The sequence below is a fragment of the Peromyscus eremicus genome, chromosome 19 (genome assembly GCF_949786415.1).
Source record: "Peromyscus eremicus chromosome 19, PerEre_H2_v1, whole genome shotgun sequence".
Taxonomy (NCBI): domain Eukaryota; kingdom Metazoa; phylum Chordata; class Mammalia; order Rodentia; family Cricetidae; genus Peromyscus; species Peromyscus eremicus.
This window is the reverse complement of record NC_081435.1, coordinates 44,268,858-44,284,369: the sequence shown is the minus strand read 5'-3', so window position 1 is coordinate 44,284,369 and position 15,512 is coordinate 44,268,858. Positions and strand designations below refer to the sequence as shown.

The 15,512-nt window shown below is 41.7% G+C and overlaps 1 protein-coding gene across 1 annotated transcript in view; it reads right to left on the bottom strand.

Annotated features, from left to right (window-relative positions):
- The window catches only part of Gramd2b (GRAM domain containing 2B), a 100,220-nt gene extending 85,737 nt beyond the window's left edge, over positions 1–14,483 (bottom strand). The window contains exon 1 of the mRNA XM_059246103.1: positions 14,258–14,483. Within this exon, the coding sequence (XP_059102086.1) occupies positions 14,258–14,379 (122 nt within the window). The 5' untranslated portion in view covers positions 14,380–14,483. The remainder of the gene's footprint in view (positions 1–14,257) is intronic.
- Between the last annotated feature and the right edge of the window lie 1,029 nt (positions 14,484–15,512).

Sequence of the window (15,512 nt, the reverse complement as noted above, 5' to 3'; positions counted from 1 at the left end):
TTGCTCACTTTTAAAAAGGCTGATTTATTTTTACTTTATTTGTGTGTGTATGTGCATGAGTGCACAGGCATGCCACATGGGTATGGGTGCCTGTGGAGGCCAGAAGAGGACATCAAATCCCCAGGTATTGGAGTTACAGGCAGTTGTCAGTCACCTGGCATGGGTGCTGGGAATAGAAGCCAGGTCTGGAAAAACAGCATGCCTTTCTTAACTGCTGAGCCATCTCTCTGACTCTTCACTTCGTTCTTTTTTTTTTTTTTTTTCTGAGTCAGGGTTCCTCTGTGTAGCCCTGGCTGTCCTGGAACTTGCTCTGTAGACCAGGCTGGCCTTGAACTCATCTCCCTGCCTCTGCCTCACAAGTGCTGGGATCAAAGGTGTGCACCACCACCGCCCAATTCACTCTGCTCATTTTTAATTGTGCTACCTTTTCACTGTTGAGTAGTAAGCATTCTTAATACGAGACCATTATCAGATACCTGCTTCGTAAATATTTTCTTCCGCTCTATGTGTTTTCTCTCACTTTTATGTTGGTCTATTGCATTTGATTTATTATTGCTGCACTAATACTTTTGGTTCCATATACTAGATTTTAATTACCTCCTTCCTGTAGGAGGGCTGTGTATTTTAGCCCAGTTCTGCTACTTCAGGAAAGAGGGAGTTACAGATGGGAGGAGCAGGGTCACAGGGGAGCTGAGAGAGCACGGGGTTTAGAGACTTCATCTAGAGTCCAGCTCCTCTCTTAGCCTTGCCACGCCCACTCCCCAGCTTCTAATCTGGAAGATGGAGTGACAGCAGTCTCCATTTTATAAAGTCATGTTTGGATTAGCTCTCGGGGGAGGAAGACATTGGCCACCGGAGACTGCTCAGAAGTGTTAGGTTGCTGTTGTTTTTATTAAGAGATGGTGGAACTGGGTCTAATGAGAATCATCTAACAGCTAAGTCGCCACTCTGTTTCTCAGTGTGTTTTGATTGGCTGCTCAAATAAAAGTCCATGGTTGTCTACCAGCCAACTTGATAGGCACATAACAATTATGATTTTATTTCCTTTGATCTCAATGATAAACAACTCTTTGGGGTCCAAGGAATCATAGATTAAAAAGAATCTGTCATTTGTGGCGTAAATGAACATTTTATCAGCATGTTGTTGCTCTCATTAATTAGTGGCTATTTATATAGTTACATGGAAAAAGAATAGATAAAACTCCCTCTTTATCAGTTAGATATGGACTATAAGAAAAGCCACTTTAAAAAAAAAGAAATAAAAAGAAAAGAAAGGTCACTTGATATGCAGTTAACTATTTACCATGCTTTGCAGCATTATCTCAGAACTTTCATTTGGGTCAAGAAGCATGTGAGGGCCAACCTCTTATTGTTGTTGTTATTATTATACTTATTTTTTATTATTATCTTATTTTATGTGCATGGTATTTTGCTTGCATGTATGTCTGTGCACCATGTCCATGCAATGCCCACAGAGGCCAGAAGAGGACGTTGGGTCTCCTGGGTCTGGACTTATAGATGATTATGAGCTACCAAGTGGGTTTTGTGAATTGAATCTGGGACCTCTGGAAGATTAGCTGGTGCTCTTAGCTGCTGCTTTATTATATATATTATATATTATCACTCTAGCTCTGTTTTATTATTATAAACCAGAAAAGGTTGAAAGTTCAAAGTCAAATGGTCTTAGTTCTGCCCATTCCTGTAGGCAAGTGCTCTAGTAAATGAGGAGGTACCATTCAGTAGAGATGCACTTAACAGTATAGACCTATATCTGTAGCTATATAAATTATACAATGTAATTTTATGAAATTTTTATTTAAACAACTCAGTATTAAATTTTACTTCATAAAAAGTCTGATGACCATCTCCAGGACCCAAATGGTAGAAGGAGAGAACAAATCCCTACAAGTTGTCCTCTGACCTCCAGATGCATGCCACACACAGTGCATACCCCTTTCCCCACAAAAGAAAAAAAGAAAAAAGAAAAAAAAAACCCTATCACTTCCAGGCCTTTTGGATAAGATCACTCATTAAAAAGTGTAACTCTTGGGCTGGAAAGACAGTTCAACCGTTAGAGTCTAGGCTTGCAACCCTAAAGACAAAACAGTAAAGCTCTTAATTGATAATTAACATGCAATTGTATTTCTAGGTGCTGAAGAGCTATCAATTAAAAATGATAAATATAGTGAACTTATATTTCTCAGTGATGAAGATACTTAAACATCTTTGGGGAAGAAATCATAATGACCCTCGGAATTAGCCTCTGCTGTGAGATACTTACTAAGTGAAGCCAAAGGTTTTTGGTTTTGGTTTTTCTTACCTTAACTTTCAACCCTCAAATCCAGGAGACTTGGGAGGAACAGAAGATACGCTGTGGCTGAATTTGGAAATTTAGGCTAATAGTGTGATTTTCTTTTCTTTTCTTTTTTTTTTTTTTTTTTTTGGTTTTTTGAGACAGGGTTTCTCTGTGTAGCTTTGTGCCTTTCCTGGAACTCACTTGGTAGCCCAAGCTGGCCTCGAACTCACAGAGATCCGCCTGGCTCTGCCTCCCAAGTGCTGGGATTAAAGGCATGTGCCACCACCGCCCGGCATAGTATGATTTTCAAAGTGGACACATGACTTCTGGTTGGTGTCTGTGTTGGTCACAGAGACTGGAAGTCCTGGAAGCAGGACCTGGGTCTTTAGCCATCTAGGTAACTCAAGCAATGGCTACTTCCAACAGACTTTCTTTTATGAGCAGGTGTATGCTAGAGAGGAAAGGGTATGTTCTTAACCCTCTCCCCTAGGAACTCTAGGGGGAAAAATATTCCTTTGTTTCTGTGTGAATTCCCAATCCTTCACTACCTTAAAATCACAACAGCCAACTTTAGAATGTTTGTGAGTGTCACATACTTGTTATATATACAAATACACAAGCACACACACACACACACACACACACACACACACACACTAGTAAAATAGTACAATTTACTATTGGACATATTTCTGAATTCCCCCTCCCCTTCCCAGGACTCTCTGCAGACAAAGCACAAGTGGAGTGGCCCATGCCTTCAATCCTAGCTCTCATGAGACAGAGGGAACTCATGGACAGCTTGGTCTGCACTGTGAGTTCTATCCAGAGCTACATAGTGTGACCCTGTCTCAAAATAACAATGACAAAAAACATGACAGCAACAACAAAACCAAAAAATGAATTCTCTGCGATCTCGATTCTCATCCCCACTTCACTGTTGAAGAAAATGAGAGACACACACACCAATGGATAGTTCATAAGTTGGAAAGCCAGTTGTACACCAAGCAGTGCTCCTCACACCAACGCTCCCCAAAAGATGCCAGGGAGCTTTCTGTGACTGTTTAAAAGCATTACCCATCACTCTTCCTAGTTCACCACTTCCCAGAAGTGCTCAGAACATATGCCACTGTCTTTTATGAGTCCCCAGCATGCCATGCTTCGGCTTTGTGTTTCTTCCATTTTCTGTGATGGTGTTCAAGAGAAGTGTGTTCAACAGAAACCATACTTTTGTAGTGTGTGTGTGCAAGCATGCGTGAGCTGTGGGTATGTGCATGTATTCATGTGTGTGCATTTTGTGTCTGTACATGTCGGGACCAGAGGGCAATCTCCAATGTCATTCCTTGGGAGATGTCCTCCTTGGTCTCTCACTGGGACCTGAAGCTAACCAATTTAGAGAAGCTGGCTTGCTCATTAACTCTATGGATCCTTCTGCCTCTGTCTTCCCACATTGGAAGACTACAGCTCATGCTGCGGCTGCTATTAATTATTATTATTATTATTATTATTATTATTATTATTATTATTATAACTACTACTACTATTTGAGTGCTAGGAATCAAACTCAGGTCCTTATGTTTGAGTGGCCGGAACTTTTTGAAATGTTGACTATTTTCCTGGGGTATGAATATGGTTTTGTCAATGAGAATTCCTGGAAGCAAGCTGTGTCTTCAGAGGCTGACTGATTAGAACCACAGTGATGTGGAGAGGTTGGAATGTTGCAGGTCCAGGGCTCATTACCTTATCTCGACTAGCTTTAGCACCCTGAATGTCTTGTTCACCTCTGTAGACTAACATCCTGTGCCTAATAGATTAAAAACCTTTTGGGAATCTCAGATAGCATCTGAGGCCTATAGAAAAACTTCCCTCATCTTGCTATAACCACCTCTCTGATGTACCCATTCATGTGTATTAAACTTGCCTTGATTTATGATCGTCTTTGTCCTGTAAAACTATAAAACTTCATGAAACGGCTTCAAAATTGGAACATGGAATTTGGTTTAACCTAAATCTGTGTTCCTGGGCTCTGACCACTCAAAATGGCTCCAGAATAAACACTTATGCCCTTTAAGGCAGTGGTTCTCAACCTTCCTAACGCTGCAACCCTTTAAAACAGTTCCTCGTGTTGTGGTGACCCCTCCCCCCAATCATAAAATTGTTTTTGTTGCTACTTCATAACTGTAATTTTGATACTGTTATGAATTGTAATGTAAATATATGATTTGCAGGACATCTGATATGCGACCCCTGTGAAAGCGCCATTGGACCACAGTAGGGTCATAACCCACAGGTTGAGAACCACTGCTTTAAGTAAGAACTGTGGGTTTTTTGTTTGATTTTTGGTTTTGTTTTTGTTGCCCTTGTCTAACTTACACTGGAGTTTTGGGAAGTAACCCCATCAGGAGTTGAGGTGCATCTGCCCACCTTAGTGGAAACTCATGGAACTGCATAATCAGTTTGGGTCAGCAATCCCATAGCTCTCTTGAAAAACAGTATGGTGCCTATTTCTGAATGTCCCTTCTGGGGCTCTAAAAGCTATCCTAGGTGACATAAACTAAATTAAGTTATCATTGAACTTTGAAAATAGTGGGAATAATTTGGATCCAAGCCAGGTGAAAGGCAGTGAAGTTGGATAGATTGGGTCCATCCGTGCATTCGCTCCCATAGCTGATTTCATTTTTATTGGTTTTATTTCCTCACATAGCAGCACAGAAAACTTCCTTTCTCGTTCTGTGCCTTGCTTTCCTTATCTAAGCAATGTAGGGAGTGACTGTAATCCATCTAGTTTAGTGAAAGGCGCTCAAGTGTACGGAAGTTTTGCCACACACAAGCCACTGTGCAAACACAAGAGACAGTCGTTTGTAGTGGGCTCTCTGTAAGCACTCATTCATCACGTGCACGCTTCCTGGCAAGCATCCCCACTGCTCTCCTGCTACGCCATGCTTTGTCTTCCACAGAGCTGCAGAGGAAGCAGTTCCTAGAACTTTCAATTCAGTTCTCCTTGCTTGTTTTTTGATTTTGAACACGAATGCTAAATAAATCTCAAGTGAACAAAGACAAAATCATATAAACACATCTGATTGTTTAAAAAAAATCTGTTGATAAGCTCTTATTGAAAGAAAGGGTAACTAAGTTGAATTAATCTGTGTGGGTTTAAATTTTAAAGATGGGTTAAAAAGTAGAACATAGATTAAATCGTGCTTTTCTTTTGAAGAACAGTTTTGGATGATCTGCAAATTTTAGTAGAATGGAAATTTCTCAAACCTTTCATAAATTCTCTCTCTCTCTCTCTCTCTCTCTCTCTCTCTCTCTCCAGATTTCTCTATGTAGCCCTGGTTGTCCTGGAACTCTCTTTGTATACCAGGCTGGCCTTGAACTCACAGAGATCCACCTGCTTCTGCCTCCCAAGTGCTGGGATTAAAGGCGTGCACTACCATTGTCTGACAAATTTGGCTTTCTTACACATTTTGTTGTTGTTGCCAAAAAGATGAAATACTGGTAACAAGAGTTGCTTCCAATCCAGCATGAATTCCTTATAGGGGTTAATCCCCTCAGCTGGCCAAATCACATCGGTTCCTTAACCCAGCACTTAACAGTATGTGGTCAGGGTCTATTCATACCAAAAGCTGAGATCAGCCTGGTGAATACAATCAGTTGTAGTCAGAAGTGGACACAGTCTTCGAGGGTCTGGGGTTGTGAAATTTTAAGTTTTTCTCTAAGAAACATCATGACTAAAAATCAGTACAAAGGTGAGTATATTATTCATTTGTATTTTATTTATTTATATATTATTAGAATGAGGAAAGAAATCAAATTATCAATTTGAAAAAGGCAACACATTCTGTAACATCTTCAAATCTAGAAAAATAATCCTCATGTAGCACAAGGATTGATTAATCACTGGACAGAGTCTCTGATATATATATATATATATATTTATATATATATATAAAATAAACATATGTATATATAATTTTTGCCAGTAGTAATTTTTTTAAATTCAAATCCATTCTTGTAAGTGCTAATCTATGTAACACACTGATGTCATGGCTGTCTTTGTATTACTTTGAGGTTAGGGTCCCCCTCCACCCCCCGTAGGACTTCTGACACACTAATGTGTGCAGTTACTGTAAAAAGGACAACAAGTCTAAGACTGGTTATTTAGTTCCATCAGCTGAGTCTTGTCTATACAGTCACCCCGAGGTGACTGAGCAATAAGACAATGGGGCCCATCGCTTGGAACTTACACATCTAATGATGGGAAGGGCTTTTTCAAAGCCTAGCTTCTGGCTCCATGCACTTCAAACCCTTCTTTCTCGTCTACTACCCACACGACTCTGACTTGTGGCACCTGTTGGGGATGTTCACGTTATGATGCTATCAGCGGTCCTACATCCCTATGCCAGTAAGCGGAATGAATGAGCTTAGTAAGTCATGAGGATGTTTCTGAAAGGCATTCCAACCCCAGATGGTCAGCAAAGTCTAATGTGCACACAGAGATAAAGGTGAATTACAAAGATAGATTCCACTAACTCCAGCTCAATGAGTGTCCAAACAGCGTTCCCTAGATCAGAATGTCAAAGATGCCCTTGGCTGTTTGACCGGAGGTGAAGTGTGGCAGAGGGAAAGCGAGTGGAGAAATGCAGCAATCAAAACTGCCGTTAAACACGCAGGAATGTGTGAGTGCCTCACTAGTAACGCTCCAGGAGCCTTGGAAGGTAAGTGGGGGAGAAGGTTAAGCTGTGTTTGGCTTGGTAGAAAAAACAATCAATCAAACAACAAACCAACAACCACACCCCAGTGCGATACACTCTGAAAACTGGCTGATACAGGACACGGTGCCCACAAATATAAAAAGACTGCTGACTTGGAAATGCCAGAATTGGGGCCACAGGAAAGTCCCCCCCAGAGGTTGTATAAAGCCTTTCAGAAGGTACATCTTGAATGAGGAGCAGGGGTCTATGAGGCAGTCATAGGAGAAAGAAGGACATGCCGTGGATTTGAAAGTCTGGTAACAGCATGGAGCACCGATACTGAGAACTTGTTATGTGCTTTGAGGAGGTGTGTGGAGGTGTTGGGGGAGAGACTCTCTCCTGGCACTGATAGCTGCTGAACATGTCCATCCATTCCTGCTCTGAGAATTCTGACTCTCCTTGGAAGAGGCCTTTAACCTCCTCATTCTGACCTCCACAGCCACACTCCCCTACACCCTGGTGCTCTTCACTCTCGCCGCCTTATGAATCTGCTTGCCCTTCACCCTCCCCTCTGAGGGTCTCCAGCAGCTCTGCCACTCTGACCTCCTTCACAGGGACACTTGCCCCGCACTCAGGAAACAAATGACCACCCTAATGACCACCCTAACACAGTCTCGCTTCCTTTGCCTGCTCCCAAGTCCTGCCTGCTCCTGGAGGAGGGAGCAGCGATGTCCACATTTTCAAAACTCAGCTCCCCTGAAGAGTCTACATTTCCCTCTTGTCTCAGCGACCCCTGTGGGTAGGACCAGTCTGTGGGTTTCCTGCTCGTCAGCGGGTGAGGACTAAATGCTCTGGTCCTTAGCATCTGGCTGAGCAAGAAAGAAGGTCTGGGAGAGGGGGAGATCAAGAGGGGAAGAGGCACACACGCCCTCCCCCACTCATTGGTGGCCGCTGCTAAGTGGAGAAGTAGGAGCTGAGTCAGGTCACCAAGTGGAGTCAGCATGAGCATGATTGCTGGATTGCCAGGCTGCCTTGCGCTTCAAAGTCGGTCCCCAAACCAGAGCTCAGGGACAGCTGTCAGGCATGGCTGGTCCTCTCTCCTGCATTCCAGCACAGCTCTGCCTTGCTTTTGACCTGTTTACCATCATGAGTCTGGTGTGGGTCCCCAAAACCCATAGTGGACCTTCCACTTAGGTGCCAATGAGTAACTTTCCCCTTGGTCTCACCGCCAACCGGCACAATGGCTCTCCCAACGCTACTTGATCTAACAACAATTCTTGATTTTTCTATTTGCTGAATGACTAATTTAATTAATTAACTAACATTTAATTATTAATTAAGTCAAATAAATTTAATAATATTATTACAATTTAATTATTAAGTTGAATCAACCTAACTATTAATTTGCCAAAGTTTTCCCCAATCAAATGTACACAAGTTTACAGCAATCTGTATTTCCTTTTTTGTTTGTTTTTGTTTTTTCGAGACAGGGTTTCTGTGTCTAGTTTTGGTGCCTGTCCTGGAACTCACTCAGTAGACCAGGCTGGCCTCAGACTCACAGAGATCCGCCTGGCTCTGCCTCCTGAGTGCTGGGATTAAAGATGTGCGCCACCACCGCTCAGCTGCAATTTGTGTTTCTTAAAGGTTGTCCAATGTCCTGTGTATTTTAGCAGATGATGTTTTTGTGATTTTGAATGTAATAATACTGTACATATTATGCATTTTCAAATGGGGATCATCTTGAAGGGAGTTAAGGAAGTGCTCGGTAGCTTTTATAGCTCCTTGGAAAACCTGAGTTAGAAGGGTAATTTAATGTCTTAGCCTGAAAAAGATTGATAAATACTGAAATGTTAAAGGAGTCCCTTAAAATTGGAAACAAGGGACTAGAGAGATGGCTCAAGAGTTAAGGTCACTGGCTGCTCCTCCAGAGGTCCTGAGTTCAATTCCCAGTACCCACATGGTGGCTCACAACCATCTATAGTGGGATCTGATGCCCTCTTCTGGCGTACATGCAGATAGAACACTCATATACATCAAATAAATAAATCTTAAAAAAAACTTAAACAAAGGCAGAGCCAGGCGGATCTCTGTGAGTTCAAGGCCAGCCTGGGCTACCAAGTGAGTTCCAGGAAAGGCGCAAAGCTACACAGAGAAACCCTGTCTCAAAAAACCAAAAAAAAAAAAAAAAAAAAAAAACTTAAACAAGAATATCTGGAATTGCTTCCTATATGCAACATTCTAATACTTTCTTACTTGTATAATTATTAAAAAAAATGAAGATCAGAAGGGTAAAAACAGGTGGGGTGATGGCTCAGCGTGTAAGAACACTTGAAGACCCAAGTTTCAATCCTGGCACTCATATAAAAAGCTTAGTACTGTGTGGGGCAGAGACAGGAAGGTTGCTGGGGTTAGCTGGATACCAGCCTCATTTCAGGTTCAGAGAGAGACCCTGCCTCAAGGGAATAAAGTGGATAAGGAGGGAGCAAGGCATCCAATGTCCTTCTTAGGCCAGTGCACAAATGCACACCCGCACACACACCTGTATAATACACCAGACCCCCCCCACACATGGTAAAAACAAAAATATTAATATTTCTAATCATACTATCTTCTACAGAGGAACATTTTAAAGCTTATAAATTATCAAAACTAATAAAAGGATGTTGAATAAAAGATCAATTTAGAGATGTGCCCAAATACATGTGAATACAAATACACTCAGGTACACACACACACATACACGTGTAAAAATCCCCTCAGTCAATTTATAAACCTAAATACATTTCTATATATTAACAAAGTAACTGCAATAACTGTCTTTATAATAGCAACACAGGAACCAAGTACCTAGGAATGAGTATAATAAATGATTTATAAGATCTTTGTGTAGAATGATCTAACATTTTGAGAGTTATTACAGATGATCTAAGCAAATGGAGAGATGCATGATGTCTATAATACAGATATTTATGCTGTAAAGATGTCAAATTTCCTTAAATTGAACAATTGGTTTAATGTCATTTCAATTAAAAATAAAAGTCAATCCTAAGACTCATAAGAGTAACTATGCCCTCCAATTAGGTAAGTAGTCTTGTTTTACCTGATTTTTTTTTTACTATAATGTGATTAAAAGTTAGTAACATGATATATGACAGACTGATTTTGCATATTAAGCAGAAGAAGAAAGGCTAATCAATAAATAATGTAGAACAATTCAGTATCTAAATAAAAATTCTAATGCTGTTGATTAACATTAGGAAACAAAGATAAATTCCAAATGTGAGAAGACCCTAACTTAAAAGGAAATGTTAAACAAACAAATTCTTGTAAGGTCTTCATTGTAGAGAACCACAACCAATCACAATGCAGACTCATGGAGCTCAGTTCCAGGGGATACATCTACCAAACACCCCATCACCTAAAGCTCAGGCAGCATTTCCGAACAGGGACTGAAAGACTGTAAAAGCCAGAGGGTCAGGGAGTTTGCTGTGAGACTGTGTCTCTTCGTAATGTCAGAAGTTACACCTGTAAAGTGTCACCAGCAAGACTGCCTAAACATGAGCTGAGTAAGAACGATGCCACGCAAAAGTGGATGGTGGAAAGCCCACGGGGCCTCACCTCTATACAAAGAACTACAGACAGTATGCATGTACATATATGCATGTGATAACAATTAATGAAAAAAGAGAGCATGGATTTGAAAGAGAGCAAGGAGGGGTGTGGATTGGGGGGGAAAGGAAGGGAGAAATGATATAATTATATTATAATCTCAAAAAATACAAGAGTAGAAAATAAAGTCTTGGACATAGTGTGAAAAGACAAATTTGAATGAAACAAAAATGTAACAAAACCTGCAACTGGCAAAAAAAAATTACCATCCGGAGTATTTATAAACTGTCAACAAGAAGAAAAAGATAGTGAATCCATCAAAGAAGTGGAATTTAAACATGGCAGCCATGCTGAAATGATGCTCCTTTTGTTAGTGAGGAAAGCATGTGAAAGTTGCGCCAGGATTCCATTTCTTACCTTCCAAAGGGGAAAATGTCAAATGAAGGCAATTCACACGCCCTTGAGCACTATTCTGGCGGTTTAGTGTAACCAACACAGTAAGTTGGAAAAGAATTAGGCATCGATGGGCAAAGTTAATAGTGTCCATGATCTATAATGAGCAAATGCCTCTCCTAGGTGTGTACCCCTGTGGTGCTAAGGCACAGCACACCAGGAGACATGAGCCTAATGATGCTTTCTTTGTATGAGAAATGACCCTGGAAATAACATTCTGGGATGCGGAGTGCATATCTAAAGTGAGATCACATCATACTCTCCTCCCCGACCCTCAGGATGTTTTGTCATACATTGAATAGGATGCCAACCTTCATCCTCCCCTTTCTGATCCTGTCATGGACCTCTCTCTCCAGATTCCTCAAGATTTCTGTCTTAGTTAGGGTTACTCTTTCTGTGATGAAACACCATGACCAAAAGCAACTTGGGGAGGAAAGGGCTTATTTCATAGACGCTTCCATATAACAGTTCACCACCAAAAGCAGTGAGGGCAGGAACCCAAACAGGGCAGGAACCTGGAGGCAGGAGCTGATGCTGAGGCTATGGAGGATGCTGCTTACTGGCTTGCTCCACATGGCTTGCTCAGCCTGATTTTTTTTTTTAATAGAATCCAGGACCACAGGTCTGGGGTGGCACCACCCACAATGGGCTGGGTACTCTTTGCATCCATCATTAATTAAGAAAATGCTCTCCAGGCTGTGGTGGCACATGCCTTTAATCCCAGCACTCGGGAGGCAGAGCCTGCTGGATCCCTGTGAGTTCGAGGCCAGCCTGGTCTACAGAGTCAGGTCCAGGACAGGTACCAAAACTACACAAAGAAACCCTGTCTAGAAAAACCAACCCTCCCCCCCCCCCCCGCAACAAACAAAAAAGAAAATGGCTACAGGCCGATTTTATGGATTTTATGGAGGCATTTTCTTAATTGAGGCTCCCTCCTCTCAGATGACTCCAGCCTGTGTCAAACTGACATAAAACTAGCCAACACAATCTGCTTTATCCCTGGAACATGCTTCTTTCCATACTGTTCATGGCTGGCTCTTTCCATTGGGTTCAATATCATTTCCTAGGGGAGTCCTTTACCATTTCACTTAAGTTAGTTTTCCTTCCTTATTCTCTCTCTTGGCTTTGACTTGTTTCCTATTAAAAATACTGATTTTAAATTATGCATTTATGTATGCATGCACGCATGCATCTATTTGTGTTTTTTTTTTCCAGGCCTCCAACATTAAACATCATCTCCAAGAAGCCAGGGATTAGCCTTCTCTTGCCCATGATTGTATCCCCTCCATACAGCCTGGCATACAACAGTTACTCAATCAACTTTGGCTGAATTGCATGCTTGAATAAAAATAGTGTGTGGATTCTATCTGCTTCTATTTAAGGTAGTTTGCTGATCTGAGAATCAGCTTTATCAGCTCCAGTTCATGGGAAGGGTAACAGGAAACCAAACAGCCACAGCTACAGAAATTCCCAATATATATTTAGAACATAGAAGCTACAGAAGTTCCCGATGTATTTAGAATATAGAAGACATGTTTTCTTGTTCTTATTTTATATCTGAAAAATTTAACCAACGTGTGCCCAAACATTTGTTCAAGTACTTTCAGTAATTTTATATGTAACATACCAGGATGATTCAACTAGATTAAAGGTCCCTCAATTCGTACTATTCAGAGGTATGTTAATGTATTTTTAGATTGTTTCCAGTACACATTTAAAAGTAGCACGCATCAATGCTAAGATGGAGGGCTGATGTTAAATATTATGTAGGCAACATAGATCTGGATTCTTTTAGAAAGATGTGAACGCTTAGATTTCAGCAGCCTTTTCTTTTTGTAAGGATTTTATTTTTAAATTGTGTGTGTGTGTGTGTGTGTGTGTGTGTGTGTGTGTGTGTGTGTGTGTACATGACTCCAGTGTCTATGGACAGCAGAAGAAGGCATCAGAGTCCCTAGAACTGGAATTACACGTGGTTGTGAACCACTAGACATGGGTACTGGGAACAGACCACCTGTCTCCTGCAAGAGCAGCAAGTACTCTTAAGTGCCCAGCCATTTCCCCTTTTCTTTTTATTCCATTTACTTACTAAGAATTGTGTTTATTATATTTACTTAAATCACACCTAGTAATGTATTTTTGTTTGCTAGTGCACCTTATTTTTTCCTTATTATTTTTGCACACCAGAGAAGAGCTTGCATGGCTGTTTAAGAGGTTGGCTAAGACAACACCTTTGAGAGTCAATTGAAACTCAACAAAACACGAACATACGCTGCAGGGATTTTACATTTATTTTTTAAAAAGATGTATTTAATTTCCTTTTCTGTGTATGAGTGTTTTGCCTGCATGGATATCTTTGTACCACATGTGTGCAATGCCCAAGAAGGACAGAAGAGGTTATCAGAGCACCTGGCACTGGAGTTATAGACAATCATGAGCCACCATGCAGGTTCTGGAATTTGAACCCAGGATCTCTGCAAGAGCAGCCAGTGCTCTTAACTGCTGAGCCATCTCTCCAGTCTAGAGTTTTACATTTTCAGTCACTCGACTAGCCACTAAATAATGGGTGGGAAAATTAAGCTAACATGAAAACTTACATAAGAATTATTGAGACTATATTAATAAGGAATTGAGTTTTCATTAGTAATATGTAATTACACCATATCAGAGCAGCGCATTGATAGTAACAGAGATCAAAGGGGCTATGTCCTAACTGTGGTCAAAAGTTCTATAAGTCACCGTACAGTAGAGAACTGAACCTGAGCACATAGCAATATTCAGTATTTAATTAGAAAGGCAAAAAAGAAGACAATTGTCTGAATGTCTTAAGAACTGCTACTTAATAACATTTTAAAATAAGCCAGATTTCTGGTTTGATTGTCTAACTCCACTTCCTGAAAACCTAAGAGCAAGTCAAGAATGAGGAAATTCCCAGTGTCCAGTTATCTGATATGGAAGAAGACATGAAAGACTGGGCTGAGTGGCGGCAATACTTGTTGTTTTTATTCATTTTATTTCATTTTTTCCTGTCTCTGCGCATATCCCCTCTCCCGACACCCTTCCAATTCCACCCGGCAGGGTGCCTGGCCTAAGAAGTCTCTGGCCAGTGTTTCTCTACCGAATGAGGTTGGAGCTCTCCAAGGGCCATCTGCTGGGTGGCCGGAGGTGGCCTGGGTGGCCTCCTGGATGGCCAGGGCAGGGTTGTACTTACCCGAGAAGCAGAAAGCTGGGGCTGTCAGAGGAGCTGTTTAGGGCCTCGGGAGTGGTCTTCGCGCTACTGGGAGTCTCGAACTTGAACACATTGTCGCTGGAGGAAAGTCTTTTCTTCCTCATTGTGCTCTTGGCCTCCAGCACTTCAAGAAGTCAGCTCAGAAGCTCATCACTAGAGCTCTCAAATAAAGTGGAAATTGTCGTATTCCAGCAGCAGTCACAGCTCCTGCCTTGCAGGAAGCTCCTACCCTACTCTGATCTAGCCCAGGCAATTTTTTTTTTTCTTAGTTAATGAGTAACGTATCGGTATGACACAGCACGGTTCTCATACTACTGACGTTTGCTCTGAAAGAGAAACAAATGTGTTTCGGGAGTTCAGCTCTCACTTTATTAATATGAACATTCCTGAATCTGTGGACTTAGGCAGAAAAACCTAGGGAAGAATAAACAATTAAACCAAACCACGGAGGAGCAGAGCAGGTGACAGGTAGACATTAAAAACAGGATGCCCTTGCTAACCGCCTGAGCCTGCTGGGCAGGGTGAGGAATGTGGATGTGCTCTTTCCCCACACATACAGGAAATAATCCTCACCATTACGCCCAGGATGCTTAAAGCTGTGCAAGCCTTGGTCCTCAGAACCTGAAGGCTTCTGGACTTCTGATGGATATGGATAAGGCACAGTCAAGCGAGTCCAAGAACTCTGGCCGTACATTCTGCTGAGTTACAGCTGGCCACAACCTTTAACACAACCGTTAACATCAAAGACACTTAAGAAGCAAGAGTTTGAGCCTCGTCTCCGTCACTGGCTGACTGGGCAGCTCAAATGGTCCCCACCCTACTGTGTTTGGTGTCAATCTCTCTGCCTCATGAACTTAGACGATAAGGACATGGAAGAACATGTCATGGGAATTTGTAACTAAGCATGAGCCAATATACATTGTACCCAAACCCAGGAAGTCCAGAAAGGAAATTTCTTTGTGTGATAATATTCAACCGCTTGATGCTCATGTGATGGAAAACATCAATGTCTTCCCACCAGTGGTTCTACAGTTTGTGCCGAAGGAGCCTGGGCTTTTGTCATTGACCAGAGACACTGGGAGAAGTACAGATTCGGAATGCGGAAGGGAGCAGAGATTCCTGGGAAATCAAACCTTCAGCCTTGGCCACATTATCACTCTGCTGATAACCAGGCAGGGCGGGGTTTGCTGACTGTACCACTGCCTCCAAGCATACTCTGGGGATGAGACAAAGTATG